This window comes from Ranitomeya variabilis, chromosome 2 (genome assembly GCF_051348905.1).
Source record: "Ranitomeya variabilis isolate aRanVar5 chromosome 2, aRanVar5.hap1, whole genome shotgun sequence".
In the NCBI taxonomy this organism is placed as follows: Eukaryota; Metazoa; Chordata; class Amphibia; order Anura; family Dendrobatidae; genus Ranitomeya; species Ranitomeya variabilis.
In genome coordinates, this window is record NC_135233.1 from 265,435,316 (window position 1) to 265,455,122 (window position 19,807).

Here is a 19,807-nt window from a genome sequence, read left to right on the forward strand (position 1 = left end):
CATACTGTGCATCATTATTCTATGTGTGGTATCATACTGTTTGGGGGCTGTGGAGGCTCGTACTGTTGTGTGGATCTGGCAATGCCTTTTCTGGCTGACTCTGTACCTCTTCTAGCCAGGAAGACTGCACTCAAGATGTAGGACTATCAGTGCATTTTCTGGATTGTAAAGGTTAGTGGCTTGCAGACTAACCAGCCTGTAATATACCCAATGCTTGACCATAGTTATTATGAGTATACAGGTAGCTTTGTATGTAAGATGAGCAAAAAGAGTAAACAGTTTTGTGACAGACTTCCTTTAAGAAATTACTATGAACTATGTTTGAAGACAAAAATATAGTGGTGGCACTATTCGAAATTACTAGTATGTTTCTGAATAGGTAGAGAAAACACCAGGTGAATCATGCTAGTACAAGGGTGATCCAGTGAGGGACCATTAAAACAGCGAGTAGACAGACCTGGTGGTTGTACCCAGTTCAGTGAACCCACCAACCTACTTATTAGTGCATGGAATGTCAGAGCTGTCAATCCAGGAAGAGGAAGTTGGATATTGATGCAGAACAAGTATTTTGGAAAGCGGTAGTGTACTGCTTGGCAAGACCAATGGTTCAGACAAGACATTTGCTTCAGAAGAGAGTAGGTGAGAAACAGTTTAACACTAAGTGATAGATAAAACATTTTATCACTTACTCGTTGTGACTTTAGGTAAAATGGTAGCATCATTTTTCTTAGTAAAAATGGTGTTTGGCATTGCTAAAATGATAAGAGATGAACAGAGATGATCACATATGTAATATTTTTTCTAGTGCCAAAAGATACACACAGGGCTGCTATTTTTAGGCTGGAGGGCACATATCCATAGCCAGTTACCAGCCGGAGAATACTAGCCCCAAGCTGTCAGGTTTAGCTTGGTTGGTTGTCAAATATGAGGGGGACCCCAAGCCATTTAAAAAAAAAATTATTTATTTAAATAATTAAAAAATACAGCGTGGGGGCTTCTCTGCTCTTGGTAACCAGCCTTGCTGTGGGTTGCAGCCCACCGCTGTCAGTTTTGTCTGGCTGGTTATCAATAACACAGGGGAACCCCACATAATTTTTTTTGGGGGGTCTCCCATTTTAATAACCAATAAAGGTAAGTATCCAGCTGTGAGCTGATATTAATAGCCTGAGAACCTTTATGAATATTGCCTCTTTCCCAGAATATTAACCCCTTTCTGACCTCGGACGGGATAGTACATCCAAGGTCAGAACCCCCGCTTTGATGCAGGCTCCGGCGGTGAGCCCACATCAAAGCCGGGACATGTCCGCTGTTTTGAACAGCTGACATGTGCCCGCAATAGCGGCGGGTGAAATCGCAATTCACCCGCCGCTATTAACCCCTTCATGACCCAGCCTATTTTGACCTTAATGACCTGCCCATTTTTTGCAATTCTGACCAGTGTCTCTTTATGAGGTAATAACTCAAGAACGCTTCAACGGATCCTAGCGATTCTGAGATTGTTTTTTCGTGACATATTAAGCTTCATGTTAGTGACAAATTTAGGTTGATAATTTTTGCGTTTATTTGTGAAAAAAACAGAAATTTGGCGAAAATTTTGTAAATTTTGCAATTTTCAAATTTTGAATTTTTATTCTGTTAAACCAGAAAGTTATGTGACACAAAATAGTTAATAAATAACATTTCCCACATGTCTACTTTACATCAGCATAATTTTGGAAACAACTTTTTTTTTTGCTAGGAAGTTATGAGGGTTAAAATTTGACCAGCGATTTCTCATTTTTACAACAAAATTTAAAAAACCATTTTTTTTAGGGACCACCTCACATTTGAAGTCACTTTGAGGGGTCTATATGGCTGAAAATACCCAAAAGTGACACCATTCTAAAAACTTCACCCCTCAAGGTGCTCAAAACCACATTCAAGAAGTTTATTAACCCTTCAGGTGCTTCACAGCAGCAGAAGCAACATGGAAGGAAAAAATTAACATTTAACTTTTTAGTCACAAAAATGAACTTTTAGCAACAATTTTTTTATTTTCCCAAGGGTAAAAGGATAAACTGGACCCCGAAAGTTGTACAATTTGTCCTGAGTACGCCAATACCCCATATGTGGGGGGGGGGGGGGAAGAACTGTTTGGGCACACGTTGGGGCTCGGAAGGGAGGGAGCACCATTTGACTTTTTGAATTCAAGATTGGCTGGAATCAATGGTGGCGCCATGTCGTGATTGGAGACCCCCTGATGTGCCTAAACAGTGGAAACCCCTCAATTCTAACTCCAACACTAACCCCAACACACCCCTAACTCTAATCCCAACTCTAAACATAACCGTAATCACAACCCTAACGCCAACACACCCCTAACCCTAATCCCAACCCTTACCCCAACACACAACCAACCCTAACCCCAACCCTAACCATAACCCTAACCACAAGCCTAACCCTAACCTCAACACACCCCTAACCCTAATCTTAACCCCAATTCCAACCCTAACCCTAATTCCAACCCTAACTCTAGTTCCAGCCCTAACCCTAAGGCTATGTGCCCATGTTATGGATTTGTGTGCGGATTTTTCTGCACCGTTTTTGAAAAATCCGCAGGTAAAACATTGAGGAACAGGTGTAAAACGTTGCGGAATCCGCACAAAGAATTGACGTTGCGGAAAATACAACGCAGCATTTCCGCACGGTATTTTCCGCATCATAGGCACAGTGGATTTGGTTTTCCATAGGTTTACATGCTACTGTAAATGTGATGGAAAACTGCCACGAATCCGCAGCGGCCAATCCGCTGCGGATTCGTAGCCAAATCCGCACCTTGTGCCTAATTCTAACCCTAATTGCAACCCTAACCCTAGCCCTAGCCCTAACTGTAACCCTAACCCTAACCCTAGTTCTAACCCTAACCCTAGTTCTATCCCTAACCCTAGTGGAAAAATAAAAATAAATATATTTTATTTATTTCATTATTTTCCCTACCTATGGGGGTGATAAGGGGAGGCTTTATTTACTATTTTTATTATTTTGATCGCTGTGATATAACCTATCACAGTGATCAAAATGTACCTGTAACGAATCTGCCAGCCGGCAGATTCGCGGGGTGCACTGTGCATGCGCCCGCCATTTTGGAAGATGGCGGCGCCCATTGAAGATGCTGGACGGAACTCCCGGGACTCCAGCGGTACAGGGGGTGGGATCGGACAGTGGGGAGGCACCGGAGGGGAGAGGAGGAGAGATGAAAGCAGAGGAGGGCAGCGGAGCACCGAATGGAGCGGAGGAAAGACTGACAGCGGCAGCAGATCGCCGCTGTCAGTCGGTTGGGGGAGTCAGATCGCGGTCTCCAGCCATGGCTGATGATATTGCAGCATCGGCCATGGCTGGATTGTAATATTTCACCAAATTTCATAGGTGAAATATTACAAATTGCTCTGATTGGCTGTTGCACTTTCAACAGCCAATCAGAGCGATTGTAGCTATGTGGGGGCAAAGCCACCCCCCCGGGCTAAAGTACCACTCCACCTGTCCCTGCAGATCGGGTGAAATTGGAGTTAACCCTTTCACCCGATCTGCAGGGACTTGATCCCTCCATGACGCCACATAGGCGTCACAGGCCGGATTGGCACTGACTTTCATGACGCCTATGTGGCGTCACAGGTCAGGAAGGGGTTAACTAGTTAAATGCCGCTGTCAAACGCTGACAGCGGAACCTAACTAGCGCTTCCGGCCGGGCGGCCGGAAATGAGCGCATCGCTGACCCTCGTCACATGATCGGGGGTCAGCGATGCTTCTGCAGAGTAACCACAGAGGTCCTTGAGACCTCTATGGTTACTGATCCCAGCTAGCTGTGAGCGCCACCCTGTGGTCGGTGCTCATAGCACACCTGCATTTCTGCTGCATAGCAGCGATCTGATGATCGCTGCTATGTAGCAGAGGCGATCGAGTTGTGTCAGCGTCTAGCCTCCTATGGAGGCTATTGAAGCATGGCAAAAGTAAAAAAAAAGTAATAAAAAATGTGAAAAAAATAAAAAAAATATAAAAGTTTAAATCACCCACCTTTCGCCCCATTCAAAATAAATCATAAAAAAAAATCAAACCTACACATATTTGGTATCGCCACGTTCAGAATCGCCTGATCTATCAATTAAAAAAAGCATTAACCTGATCGCTAAACAGCGTAGCGAGAAAAAAATTCGAAACGTCAGAATTACTTTTTTTGGTCACCGCGACATTGCATTAAAATGCAATAACGGGCGATCAAAAGAATGTATCTGCACCGAAATGGTATCATTAAAAACGCCAGCTTGGCATGCAAAAAATAAGCTCCCAACCGACCCCAGATCATGAAAAATGGAGACGCTACGGGTATCGGAAAATGGCGCAATTTGTTTTTTGTTTTTTTTTAGCAAAGTTTGGAATTTTTTTTCACCACTTAGATAAAAAATAACCTAGTCATGTTAGGTGTCTATGAACTCGTACTGACCTGGAGAATCATAATGGCAGGTCAGTTTTAGCATATAGTGAACCTAGCAAAAAAGCCAAACAAAAAACAAGTGTGGGATTGCACTTTTTTTGCAATTTCACCGCACTTGGAATTTTGTTCCCGTTTTCTAGTACACGACATGCTAAAACCAATGATGTCATTCAAAAGTACAACTTGTTTCACAAAAAATAAGCCCTCACATGGCCATATTGACGGAAAAATAAAAAAGTTATGGCTCTGGGAAGGAGGGGAGCGAAAAACGAACACGGAAAAATGGAAAATCCCAAGGTCATGAAGGGGTTAACATCAGCCACCAACCGCCGGCTTTCCCTTGGCTGACTATAAAAATTATGAGGAACCCTCACACTTTTTTTCAACTACGTTTTTCATTGTCAACAAGAACAGTAAGGTCACCTGAGTTCATAGCAGCTGTTTCTCTTGCTTTGCAAATGCAAGTGCCGGACTGATGAACGTCCGCAAGTCTGGCACTCGGCACTCCGGCATTCAACAGTCCGGCACTAGAGCTACCATGAGATATAGTGAAAATGAGAATAAGTTACACACGTGACTTCTGTATTTTCTTTCCAGTTCACAAACACTTGTTACTTTGCGTTGGCATAGCACATACAATCCATATAAAATACATTTACCGTAAGTTTGTGGGTGTAAGGTGGAAAATGTGGAAAGGTTCACAGCGTTTGAATGCTTTTTCAAGGCACTGTATAAAACGTAACAATGAAATAAACCAGATAAGTACTCACTGGTCTTACGTTCTTGATGTGTTGTTGTCACTATATTTTCTTTAGGTTTTTCAGTTATTGGTTGCACTATAAAAAAAAAAAAAAAGCAAAAGTTATTAATTGGTGGTATGCTCGTGCTCCGGGGCGGCCTGTGGGGGGGGGGGGGGTCTTCATGTGGTGCTCTGACTAGGTATTCATCAGTACGGCTTCTGACAGGTCATTAATCCCTCAATGACCTGCCCTCTAGTTTTCATAATGAATAGCTGTACATACTGAAGAAAATAAAAAAAAACCCTTCTGCAGGCAGGTGCCGGCTGTGGTGCCTACGCTGCAGCATAATCGCATGTTTACTGTCGTGATAATAACTGTGCTTGATGTTATTCAGATAGTACAAAAAATATATACATTTTAAAATGGCGCCCGCCCTGCCTGCACAGTAGCAGGTTTCGGTGTTTATAGAGGTGATCCGATAGCTGCTATTACATTGGCGCCGGTGACGCCATCTTGCTGGGGAAGAAAAAATATTTTCCTCCTCCAAGATGGCGCCGCCCACGCAGCCCCAGGCCGAGTGTGAGCGGCGAACACTATGGCCCTACCATGTCCACTGCCCATGCCATGGTTGGATTTAGTATACACTTTAGACACAAGTATAAAGTTTAATTCATTTGGAAACTTTACCAAACTATTTCTACCTCAAAAGAACATGACATGAACCAGAAATGCTTAGCATTGGCAGGGTTCATTTGATGGGCAAAAAGGTTAATTCAGTGACAGCCTTCATGTAAAACAGTATGTCTTTTTGTGATTTCACCTTTTGTAACCTTTTTTAAGCACTAAAGTTAATTTTGTATATTAAATAAAAAAATGTAATAAGTTTGAATCTCATTGCTCTAATGTGTCCACAATCTCAAGGAGAGAAAATAGCTTGGTTGTGTTACCTTGTAGCCAGCGAGCAAGTATTGGACCATTAATTCCCCTTTCCCATTCGGTTCCCTGAGGTGGGTTTGGGGAATAAGGCAGCGCATGCAGATTGATATCTCGGAAAGCGATATCGCGTCAATCCATCTCGTTTGTCTCTGGAGCCCATTTCCCCAAAGCCCACTGCAGGGAACAGAATGTGAAAGTGGACTCCGCTCACCGGCACCGACATGTTGCACTCTTGCCGCCTCCTGAAGTAGCGATCCTGCCTCCTGTGACCCTGCACCACCACTGCCGACCCCTTTCGATAAGATCACTCCTGATTTTAAGACGCACTCCCATTTTCCTTCCAAATTTGGATGAAAAAAGTGTGTCTTGTAAACAAAAAATTTGGTAATAATAATAATAATTTTATTTCTATAGAACCAATATATTCCGCAGCACTTTACATTATAGAGGGGACCTGTACAGGCAATAGACATTACAGCATAACAATAAACGCATAGATCAACAGATACCAAGAGGAGTGAGGGCCCTGCTTGCAAGCTTACAAACTATGAGGAAAAAGGGGAGACACGAAAGGTGGATGGTAACAATTGCTTTCATATAATGTAAGAATCGGGTGTTCATGTAATGCTGCATGAACTGGTTATCAGCCAGGATACGTAAAAGTACAGACACAAAGGGCTATTAAATGCATAAGGAGTACGAGGGCATGATGCAAGGAACCTGGTTATGGTAAAAATTTAGAATGCGCAACACAGGCATATTTAGATTAACGTGTTGAGGTGGTAGGCCAGTCTGAAAAAGTGCGTTTTTAGTACACGCTTAAAACTGAGGGTATTGGGGATTAGTCAAATTAACCTGGGTAGTGCATTCCAAAAAATTGGTGCAGCATGTGAAAAGTCTTGGAGACGGGAGTGTCAGGTTCTGATTATTGAGGATGTTAACCTCAGATCATTGTGAAGAGGTAGAAGGTTTGTGGATGTAATCCGTGCTGCTGATTAAAATGCAGGACCACATGTGGTTCTATTCCTGAGGAAGAAGTCACTTCAAAACACGTTGAAATAAAAACCACTTTCCTTCATTTGGATATCTTTGGTCCTGCATTTGAATAGGCAGAACGGATTACATCCACAAACCTTCTACCTCTTCACATCTGATACGGTCGCCCACGGAACCGTGGATCTGCTGCAGCTGATATTCTCAAAGAGATCTATACGTCATTACATTAGATCTATCAGTGCAGTGCATTAGTGCAATTTCAGTAGATCGCTTATTTTGTCCATCGGATAAGACCCTATGTGGGCTGATTTTTTCTACAGTTACGTTCTTAACCTCAGATCATTAGCACAACGGAGGGCACGGGTAGGGTGGTAGACTGAAATGAGGGATGAGATGTAGGGTGGTGCTGAGCTGTGGAGTGCTTTGTGGGTGAGGTAATAAGTTTATACTGAATACTGGAGTGGATGGGTAACCAGTGTAATGACTGGCACAAGGAAGAGGCATCGGTGTAATGGTTGGTGAGGAATATGATCCTGGCTGCAGTATTCAAGACAGATTGGGGAGGGGAGAGTTTGGTAAGAGGGAGACCGATTAGTAGAGAATTACAATAGTCAAGACGAGAATGAATAAGAGAAACAGTAAGAGTTTTTGCAGAGTCAAAAGTAAGAAAGGGTCAAATTCTAGAAAGGTTTTTGCGGTGCAGATGACAAGAGTGATTAGATGTGGGGGGTGAATGAAAGCTCTGAATCAAGTATGACCCCAAGACAGCAGGCATGCTGCTGGAGAGTATTGGTGGAACCACACACAGAAATGGCAATGTCGGGCAAAGGTATTTTAGTAGAGGGAGAGAACACGAGGAGTTCAGTTTTTGACAGGTTCAGTTTCAGATAGAGGGAGGACATGATGTTGGAGACAGTGGTAAGATAATCACTGGTGTTTTCTAAAAAGGCAGGCGTGATGTTAGGAGAAGAGGTGTATAATTGGGTGTCATCAGCATAGAGATGGTACTGGAAACCAAATCTACTGATTGTTTGTCCATTAGGGGCAGTATACAAAGAGAAGAGGAGGGGGCCTAGGACTGATCCTTGAGGAAACCTAACAGTAAGGGGAAGATGAGAGGAGGAGCCAGCAAAAGATACAGTGAAGGAGCGATCATAGAGGTAGGAGGAGAACCAGGAGAGAATGGTGTCCTTGAGGCCAATGGAGTGGATCATAATGAGGAGGAGCTGGTGATCCACATGTTGAATGCTGCAGAGAGATCTAGAAGAAATAGCATGGAATAGTGACCATTAGATTTAGCTGTTAGTAGATCGTTATAGACTTTAGTGACGGATAGCTGATAAGACGGTAGTGGATCAGGCGTTCGAGGAGTTTAGAGATGAAGGGAAGATTAGAGAAAGGTCTATAGTTAGCAGCACAGTTTTGGTCAAGGGATGTTTTTTTACGTAATGGATGTATGAATTGGCATGCTTAAATGAGGAGGGAAAGATACCAGAAGAGAGAGTGAGGTTGAATATTTTTATTAGGTGAGGGGTAACAGCAGGGGAAAGGCAAAGGAGGAGATGTGAGGGAATAGGGTCACTGGTGCAAGTAGTAGGGTGAGAAGATGCAAGGAGCCTGATCACTTCTTCTTCTGTGACTGGTTCAAAATCAGAGAGTGAGCAAAATACAGTAGGGAAGGGAGGACAGTGCATGGTATGAGGGTATTGGGAGAAAATTTCCAGTCAGATATGGTCAATTTTTTCTTTGGAAGGTACTTTTTTGGAAGGTTTAACTCTACTTTCTAAAAAGGATATAGTAGCATGAATAAAGTTTGAAAATCTACACTGAGCAAACCACAAGATTTTTGGAACCAAGTCCTACTGACACAAAGTCTTTAAATTCACTATTTTTGGCAGACACCAAATAGCACATCAGCACGGACACCTAATACCAACTCTCAAGCAAAGTGGTGGAGAAGTGATCATTTGGGCTTATTTTGCAGCCACAGGACTTGGGCTCTTTGCAGACATTGAGTTAATGTATACTAAAGTATTCTAAAATCTAATGTGGGGCCATCTATGCAAAGGCTAAAACATAGCCCGAATTTGGGTCATGCAACAGGACAGTTGATCCCAAGAACACAAGCAAATTTACATCAGAATGTGATAAAAAGACAACAATTAAGTTTAACCCCTTTCTGCCAGCTGACGGAATAGTACGTCAGCTGGCAGATCTCCTGCTTTGAGGTGGGCTCTGGCGGTGAGCCCACCTCAAAGCCACGACATGTCAGCTGTTTTGTACAGCTGACTTGTGCGCACAATGAGCGTGAGCGGTTAATCGCGATTGACTAGTTAAATGCCGCCGTCAAGCACTGACAGCGGCATTTAACTAGCGCTCCCGGCCGCACGGCCGGAGGTGTTCGCACCGCTGACCCCCGTCACATGATCGGGGGTCAGCGGTGCATTACCATAACAACCAGAGGTCTCCTTGAGACCTCTATGGTTGTTGATGGCCGATTGCTTTGAGCGCCACCCTGTGGTCGTCGTTCAAAGTACACCTGCATTTCTGCTACATAGAGGTGATCTGTACTTCACCTCTATGTAGCAGAGCCGATCGAGTTGTGCATGCTTCTAGCCTCCTATGGAGGCTATTGAAGTATGCCAAAATTTAAAAAAAAGTGTTTAAAAATATATATATAAAAAAATAAAAAATATATAAAAGTTCAAATCACCCCCCTTTCGCCCCAATCAAAATAAAACAATAAAAAAAATCAAACATACACATATTTGGTATCGCCACGTTCAGAATCGCCCGATCTATCAATAAAAACAAAGGATTAACCTGACCGCTAAATGGCGTAGCGAGAAAAAAAATCAAAACGCCAAAATTACGTTTTTTTGGTCGCCGCGACATTGCATTAAAATGTAATAACGGGCGATCAAAAAACGTATTTGCACCAAATTGGTATCATTAAAAACGCCATCTCGGCACGCAAAAAATAAGCCCTCACCTGACCCCAGATCACAAAAATTGGAGACGCTACGGGTATCGGAAAATCGCGCAATTTTTTTTTTTTTTTTTTTTTTTTTTTTTTAGCAAATTTTCGAATTTTTTTTCACCACTTAGATAAAAAATAACCTATACATGTTAGGTGTCTATGAACTCGTAATGACCTGAAGAATCATAATGGCAGGTCAGTTTTAGCATTTGCTGAACCTAGCAAAAAAGCCAAACAAAAAACAAGTGTGAGATTGCACTTTTTTTGCAATTTCATCACACTTGGAATTTTTTTCCCGTTTTCTGTTACACGGCATGGTAAAACCAATGGTATCATTCAAAAGTACATCTCGTCCCGCAAAAAATAAGCCCTCATATGGCCATATTGACAGAAAAATAAAAAAGTTATGGCTCTGGGAAGGAGGGGAGCGAAAAACGAAAACGAAAAAACGGAAAAAGCTCCGGGGGTGAAGGGGTTAATACCTCAACCCAACTACAATGTTGTAGTGGGTCCCTAAGGAAGCCGAGCATAGACTAATGTCCACAGAGAGCAATGACCTTGAGCAGCGTTGTTAAGAAGTGTGATCAAACTTCCTCCAGAATGGTGTAAGAGAATGATGAATTCATGGCTTTATTGTATGAATTTAAAGGGAACCTGTCAGCAGGATTTTGCTAAGTAACCTACAGACACTGTCAGGTTGGCGCTGTTAAACTGATTAAATTGATACCTGGGGTGAAGAAATCCGTCTTGTGGTTCTTGAGTAATCAGTGTTAGAAGTTTTCAGTTAATTATATGCCCATCGATAAGAATTCTGAGGTTGTGCTTAGTTTTTCTCATGACTTTCTAGAAAGCCATTGGCACCCACTTGCCAATTTTCATCTCTCTTGTAGACTTCAATGGAGTGAAAGAGCTTATTTACATATTATGGTTTTGCCGCATTTTCCAACATTTTTTCTATGGGTTTTTGCTTTGAAAAATGCAGCCTTTTACTATATAAGCAAAGTGAATGAGATTTTCATGCACATGCTGTGCCTTTTTTCCTTGCAGATTTGATGCCGTTTCAAATTTGCAGGATGTAATTTCTTTCAGCAGTTTTGCAGCATTTTTCACCTATTCAAATCAGTGGGAAAAAATACCTAAAAAAAACACGTGAAAAGAGGCAAATCCGCAAAAGTCCATTTATTTTATGCAGCTTTGTTACTGCCAAGAGACATGTTTTCAATGTAGAAATGTCCTCTGCGAATACTTAAAGGGGTTGTCTACTACTAGAACAACCCCTTTTTTGAACAAAATGTTTGGTCTTGATAAAACTAAAAAGCCTATACTCGCCTCCTGTTCCCACGGTGTCGGCACTCGCTCTCCCCGGGGCTCTCCTGTGGTTGTTGTGACACATGACCCCAGCAATCAATCCGCGCTGGCTTCACTGTCCCCGCCTATACATGGATTGAACATGAAGAGGAAGTCTTGGCTGCAGCTGATCTCTGGCTTCCTCTTCATGTTCTATACGTACATAGGTGGGACAGTGATGCCAGTGCTTATTGGACGAGGGGGTAACGTGTCACATCAACCGCACGAGAGGCCCTGGGAAACCGAGTTCCGACACCGCAGGAGCATGCTGGCACGGGAGATGAGTTCAAGTTTTTTATTTTATTGGGGCCAAACATTTTGATCAAGAAGGGGTTGTCCTAGTTGTAGACAGCTTGAGCATACATACACTAAGGATATGTGCACATGTTACATTTTGTATGCGTTAAAAAAATACCTAAAAAATGCTATAAAAAAAGCAGTAAAATATACACGTATTTTATGCAACGTTTTTCCTGCTTGCTTGCAGCAAATACTTAGCGTGTGAATTTACCCTTGCAAATGTGCCTACTTCTCTGCTAGAATGGCAACTCTTGTTGTTAGACTAGTAAGCCAAAGGTCAGGACAACACAGATCAGACACAAATCAGGTCGTTCTGGAAAATTTGATAAAAATGCTATATAAGTATATGCCCCTAGATAACATTTAGGTTACGTTTTATAATATACACCTTGCTGTCACAGTCTTCATGTCTTACCACCCTAAATTGAATTAGCTTGGTGTTACCAGTAGTAGATGCAGTAGTGATTAACTACTTTTACTAGTTTACAGGAAAATTGCACTTTGAGAAATTGCTAAGATTTTTTGTTATATAATGTAAAAGCTTACCTCTAAGTATTTTCAGAATAGTGATATTTTCCTTAGAGATTAAAGTCCCATCAGGTTTCTTCCAGATGACTTTGCACTTGATATGACCTTTGTCATCTAGGCTTAGTTTCTTGATAGTCAGGGAAACATCCCCTGGAGCTCTGGATATTGCCACTCTTTCTCTGAACTTAGTAAGTGGGACATCATCTTGTAATTTAATGCGAATAATTATTACTTCAGAGTCTAAAGACCATTCAATCCTTTCCACTTCATCTTCTGAGGGAGTGTAAGTACAGGGAAGGTTCACTGAGCGACCACGTACTCCTGTCACAGTGTCCTTCATATTTAAGGTAAGGTCAGATGAAGCTATTTGGAGACAAAATGACAAACTGCTTTTAATAAGAATTAAAGACACAATTCAAAGGAAAATGAATTTACGTCTCATCTGTAATGTGATGGACCTATATTGTTGCACACAGAACATTCTCTTTCATCTCAGCTCTTGGACCAGAATCTGTCAGCGAAAAAAAATCACAGCATGCTGCCGTTTCACTTTGAAATTGGAAGACACTCACCGCTTCAAGCCTTTGGGTGCATGGAAAACATCAGACTTCACTTGGATGTCATCTGACTCCCACAATGGAGAAGATGGAGAAATTTAATTTTCCATCTTCTCACAGTGTGCTACATCTGAGAAAATCGGCGTATACTATAGTGATGTCACGATTCCTCCGCTCAGTGAATGATTGCTATGCTGTTCTATGGAAACTGTCTTGCTGGGCTTTCGGTGCCTTGATTGACAGCTTTGCTGTCCAATCTGTGACTGGGGCGTGCGGGACTTTCTACAGGTGTTCAGTGTTCTGGTGATTGCCCAGCTACTTAACAGACGTAGTTTGTGCTTCTTGATGAGTGTTAGCCTGATTCTGTTGCTCTGAGTTCTGATCTTCTGCTGCCCGACTCTTTGGATCATGTTCTGACTATCCCTTTGTCTTGTCCTTCGGCTTTTGATCTGCTATCTCTCGTTATTGACCCTGGACTGTGACCTGACTTACGCCTTTGTCTTTTCCCTTGATTATCTACGTACTCTCTTGGTATTGACCCCGGAATGTCGTACTCTTCTGCCTCACGGCCTGTCCGTGAGTAGTGACTAGCATCACAGGTGACACTCGGATCAGAGTTTAATCAGATTGACATTAGCACTATCGACCCGATTGTCTAGGAAGAGAGAGTCTACGGTTGTGTGACTACAGCCCAACTGACAGTTAGATCTGTTTGTAACTAGCCATAGTCTCATTCCTGTGTAGCAGTATCCCTGGTCGGGTCAGAAAAATGGCATCATTCTCATATCATATGCTTATTCAAAAACATTGCGGGAAATAATAACTGTAGAGCTATGCTGAACAAGAGAAGATGTCTATGGGTGTTGTTGCAGCGCCCCAGAGTCCTGGTCGTTGCAGTAATGTCATTCTTCCACCAGGGGGAGTGATATTATGTCTGATGGCAATAAAGGAGATCTTCCTACCAGGTATCACAAACCTTACATCACACTTCACACTCCAGACCACCAGGGGGAGCCTTGCTCCTATCTACTAGGGCACTCCTCACAGAAGGGTAAAACTGGTGGGCTGGATAGAAAGTTAGAGAGAAGCTGACTGGGCTTTGCCCAGGCAACACCTGTCAGGCAGACAGGGGGAAAGCAGGAACATCGGAGCTGCAGACAGAGGGTCCCTGACAGGGGTGGGATCCTGTCAGAGGCCTAGCAAGACAGAAAGACACAGAGCTGCACCTGCCCCATGTGCGGCAGCATCCTAAGAATGGACACGAAGAGAATTGTGTTGTAGAGGGTGAGAAACAAAGTCATAGCACAAGGAGATAACACCAGAAGGAGTTCTGCCCTGTAATAGGTTGCCTCCTTCTGAGGCGCGTAGCCTGTGGCCGGAACACCGAGGGAGCAACCGTCTCCAAGCCTTGCTCCAGAGACCGGCAGGACAGTCAATTCCAAGTTGGCTGCCCGACCTTAATACCTAGGAAGACACGGTGGCAACTTGTGGGGGTCGGGGCGTCTCTAGGGTCCCTATAAACAAGCCTCAGGCCATCTGTCCTATCCATACCATCTGGGGGACAGAGAGGAAGAAATAACATCTAGAACATCTACAAGAGTTGTGAGGACCTTACCGAGAAGCTCAGCAGGGAGGTACTACAACACACAGGCGCTAGTGGAAGGCTACTGATTTCCACCTGGATAAGGGGACTCTCGATTTGCCTTCAGACCGGCTGGACTCTGCCTACCCTGTGGTCTGTACCCTGGACTGTAGATGCTGAAGCATTCAGTAAAGGTAAAGAGACTGCAACCTTGTGTCCTCGTTCTTCACTGCGCCTTACATCATCCACCATCACCACCTACACTTCTGGGAAGCCCTGGGGATACACTTCATCTGTGGGAAGGTATACCATCTAGCTGCCATAACATCACCCCAGTGGACCCCTAAGCAGCGTCGGTCACCCTGACCGAATACCACTGGTGGCGTCACGAACTACCCCTTTAAAGACCTTTCCCAAAACCATAAAAACTCTTTCCTTTATTGGACGTCCCTCAAGGGGCCACGGACCGGGTCGGGCCACCGTGACATTCCCCGAACCGAAGGACCCGGTGCCGAGTACCCCATTGCCCTTGCGTGGGGGTGATCCATTGTTATATAGGCAGAACGGGCCAGGTCAGGTAATTATAATATCTGGCACCACTGTCATGGTTCTCAATGGCAAGAGAACATAGTAAAGCATACAAAAGGACTAGCTCTTGGAAGATGGGAACTCGAGCTGACTGTGAGCTAAACCTACCGCACAACTAACAGTGGCCGGGTAGCGTGCCTACGTTTTATCCCTAGACGCCCAGCGCCAGCCGGAGGACTGACTGACCCTAGCAGAGGAAAATACAGACCTGGCTTACCTCTAGAGAAATTTTCCCCAAAAGGCAGACAGTAGCCCCCACATATATTGTCGGTGATTTCAGAGGAAATTGACATACGAAGTATGAAGATAGGTTTAGCAAAATGAGGTCCGCTTACTAGATAGTAGGAAGACAGAAAAGGGAACTTCACAGTCAGCTGAAAACCCTTTCAAAACACCATCCTGAAATTACTTTAAGACTCTAATATCAACTCATGACACCAGAGTGGCAATTTCAGCTCACAAGAGCTTCCAGCCTCAGAAATATTCAATCACAGAGAACTGGAACAAAAATGCAAAACAAACTTAGGACTACAAGTCCAACTTAGCTGATAGTAGTCTAGGAGCAGGAACATGCAACAGAAAGGCTTCTGGTAACATTGTTGGCCGGCATAGAAATGACTGAGGAGCAAGGCTAAATAGACAACTCCCACATCCTGATGGAAACAGGTGAACAGAGGAGATGAAGCACATAAGTGCAGTACCACCAGAAACCACCGGGGGAGCCCAGAAACCAAATTCACAACAGTACCCCCCCCTCAAGGAGGGGGCACCGAACCCTCACCAGAACCACCAGGGCGATCAGGATGAGCCCTATGAAAGGCACGGACCAAATCGGAGGCATGAACATCAGAGGCTGTCACCCAAGAGTTATCCTCCTGACCGTAGCCCTTCCACTTGACCAGATACTGAAGTCTCCGTCTGGAAACACGGGAGTCCAAGATCTTCTCGACAACGTTCTCCAACTCACCCTCAACCAACACCGGAGCAGGAGGCTCAACGGAAGGCACAACCGGTACCTCATACCTGCGCAACAATGACCGATGGAAGACATTATGAATAGAAAAAGATGCAGGGAGGTCCAAACGAAAGGACACAGGGTTAAGAATCTCCAATATCCTGTACGGGCCGATGAACCGAGGCTTAAACTTAGGAGAAGAAACCTTCATAGGGACAAAACGAGAAGATAACCACACCAAGTCCCCAACACAAAGACGAGGACCAACACGACGACGGCGGTTGGCAAAATGCTGAGTCTTCTCCTGGGACAACTTCAAATTGTCCACCACATGCCCCCAAATCTGATGCAACCTCTCCACCACAGCATCCACTCCAGGACAATCCGAAGACTCCACCTGACCGGAAGAGAAACGAGGATGAAACCCCGAATTACAGAAGAAAGGAGAAACCAAGGTGGCAGAACTAGCCCGATTATTGAGGGCAAACTCCGCCAAGGGCAAAAAGGCAACCCAATCATCCTGATCCGCAGACACAAAACACCTCAAATAAGTCTCCAAGGTCTGATTAGTTCGCTCGGTCTGGCCATTAGTCTGAGGGTGGAAAGCAGACGAAAAAGACAAATCAATGCCCATCCTAGCACAGAACGCTCGCCAAAATCTAGACACGAATTGGGTTCCCCTGTCAGAAACGATATTCTCCGGAATACCATGCAAGCGCACCACATTTTGAAAAAACAGAGGAACCAGCTCGGATGAGGAAGGCAATTTAGGCAAGGGAACCAAATGGACCATCTTAGAGAAACGGTCACACACCACCCAGATGACAGACATCTTCTGAGAAACAGGGAGATCAGAAATAAAATCCATGGAGATGTGAGTCCAAGGCCTCTTCGGAATAGGCAAGGATAACAACAATCCACTAGCCCGAGAACAACAAGGCTTGGCCCGAGCACAAACATCACAAGACTGCACAAAACCTCGCACATCTCGCGACAGGGAAGGCCACCAGAAGGACCTAGCCACCAAATCCCTGGTACCAAAGATTTCAGGATGACCTGCTAACGCAGAAGAATGGACCTCCGAGATGACTCTACTGGTCCAATCATCAGGAACAAACAATCTACCAGGCGGGCAACGATCAAGTCTATCTGCCTGAAACTCCTGCAAGACCCGTCGCAAATCTGGGGAAACAGCAGATAATATCACTCCATCCTTAAGGATACCTGTAGGTTCAGAATTACCAGGGGAATCAGGCTCAAAACTCCTAGAAAGGGCATCCGCCTTCACATTTTTAGAACCCGGTAGGTAAGAAACCACAAAATTAAACCGAGAGAAAAATAACGACCAGCGCGCCTGTCTAGGATTCAGGCGCCTGGCGGACTCATTCAGACCTGTAGGCACAGGGAACCCCACCATAACATCCTTAATGGCATCAGAGAGACCCTCTCTGAAATTCGCCGCCAGGGCGCACTCATTCCACTGAGTAAGCACAGACCACTTACGAAATTTTTGGCAGTATATTTCAGCCTCATCTTGCCCTTGAGACAGGGCCATTAAGGCTTTTTCAGCCTGAATCTCTAAATGAGGTTCCTCATAAAGCAACCCCAAAGCCAGGAAAAACGCATCCACATTGAGCAACGCAGGATCCCCTGGTGCCAAAGCAAATGCCCAGTCCTGAGGGTCGCCCCGGAGCAAGGAAATTACAATCCTGACCTGCTGTGCAGGATCTCCAGCGGAGCGAGATCTCAGAGACAAAAATAATTTACAATTATGTTTGAAATTCTGGAAGCGAGATCTATCCCCGGAGAAAAATTCAGGTAAAGGAATTCTAGGTTCAGATATAGGAGCATGAATAACAAAATCCTGTAAACTTTGAACCTTCGCAGCGAGATTATCCAAACCTGTAGCTAAACTTTGAGGATCCATATTAATCAGGTGAAATCAGAACCATTCAAGGATTAGAAGGAGAGAGAGACGAAGGCTGCAGTAAGCAGAGATGCTAGTGAATCAACTAATGAGCAAACTCAGGAAAAAAAAAATAAAAATTCTCTGCAGACTTCTTTTCTCTCCTTTCTTCTGCCAATTATTTTAACCCTTGGCCGGCCAAACTGTCATGGTTCTCAATGGCAAGAGAACGTAGTAAAGCATACAAAAGGACTAGCTCTTGGAAGATGGGAACTCGAGCTGACTGTGAGCTAAACCTACCGCACAACTAACAGTGGCCGGGTAGCGTGCCTACGTTTTATCCCTAGACGCCCAGCGCCAGCCGGAGGACTGACTGACCCTAGCAGAGGAAAATACAGACCTGGCTTACCTCTAGAGAAATTTTCCCCAAAAGGCAGACAGTAGCCCCCACATATATTGTCGGTGATTTCAGAGGAAATTGACATACGAAGTATGAAGATAGGTTTAGCAAAATGAGGTCCGCTTACTAGATAGTAGGAAGACAGAAAAGGGAACTTCACAGTCAGCTGAAAACCCTTTCAAAACACCATCCTGAAATTACTTTAAGACTCTAATATCAACTCATGACACCAGAGTGGCAATTTCAGCTCACAAGAGCTTCCAGCCTCAGAAATATTCAATCACAGAGAACTGGAACAAAAATGCAAAACAAACTTAGGACTACAAGTCCAACTTAGCTGATAGTAGTCTAGGAGCAGGAACATGCAACAGAAAGGCTTCTGGTAACATTGTTGGCCGGCATAGAAATGACTGAGGAGCAAGGCTAAATAGACAACTCCCACATCCTGATGGAAACAGGTGAACAGAGGAGATGAAGCACATAAGTGCAGTACCACCAGAAACCACCGGGGGAGCCCAGAAACCAAATTCACAACACACCACAATGTGAAATAACGAACATTCAAGGAACTTTATATATACACTTAGGAAGATAGAAGTTAATGTTAAAAGACACGTGTGGTGTTGTTATTAGTGTTTGGCCATGGTCAGACGGCCATAGACTCTGTCATCCGAGAGAATGGGACTGATTATGCTACTGACACTCCGATTGCACTCTGATTAGAGTGTCAGCTTAGTGTGATCCAATTCTCACAGATAAGAGAATCGTAACACTGTGAGGAGAAGACTGAGAAGAAGATTTCTCCATCTTCTCCATTCTGTGAGTCCACAGAAATCGGACTGATGCCATCCGAGTGCAGTCCGATGTTTTCCACATATCCATAGACTTGAATGGGTGAGTGTCTTCCGATTTCAGAGTGAAATCGCAGCATGGTGGTATTTTTTTCATTAATAGATTCTGTCAGTCAAAAAAATTTTGCATCAGCACTGCCCCATCGAATAACATTGGTCCGATTGCTATCCGATAAAAAATCGTATAGCACTGGTCCGATGTATACGACAGTGTGTCTGAGCCCTACAGAGGTAAATTCTGCTGACAAATTAAAGGGCATTGTCAACTAAGCTTTATCATTGCACACATAAAGATACTTAATGATTTTAATATTGCAGTATCTAGCTTAACCCCTTCCCGACCCATGACGCCACGTAGGCGTCATGAAAACCCGTGCCTTCCCGACCCATGACGCCTATGTGGCGTCATGGAATGATCGCGTCCCTGCAGATCGGGTGAAGGGGTTAACTCCGATTTCACCCGATCTGCAGAGACAGGGGGAGTGGTACTTCAGCCCAGGGGGGGTGGCTTCACCCCCCCGTGGCTACGATCGCTCTGATTGGCTGTTGAAAGTGAAACTGCCAATCAGAGCGATATGTAATATTTCACCCAAAAAAACGGTGAAATATTACAATCCAGCCATGGCCGATGCTGCAATAACATCGGCCATGGCTGGAAAATCTAATCTGCCCC

General features: G+C 44.1%; 1 protein-coding gene across 2 annotated transcripts in view; it reads right to left on the reverse strand.

Annotated features, from left to right (window-relative positions):
* The window catches only part of VSIG4 (V-set and immunoglobulin domain containing 4), a 50,926-nt gene that overhangs the window by 18,177 nt on the left and 12,942 nt on the right, over positions 1-19,807 (reverse strand). The window contains exons 2-4 of one of the 2 annotated variants that reach the window (XM_077284897.1): positions 12,314-12,658; positions 5,239-5,304; positions 690-752 (exon numbers count right to left, since the gene is read on the reverse strand). In XM_077284897.1, coding sequence (XP_077141012.1) covers positions 690-752; positions 5,239-5,304; positions 12,314-12,658 — 474 coding nt within the window. The remainder of the gene's footprint in view (positions 1-689; positions 753-5,238; positions 5,305-12,313; positions 12,659-19,807) is intronic. The other variant, XM_077284898.1, reaches the window with a different exon arrangement.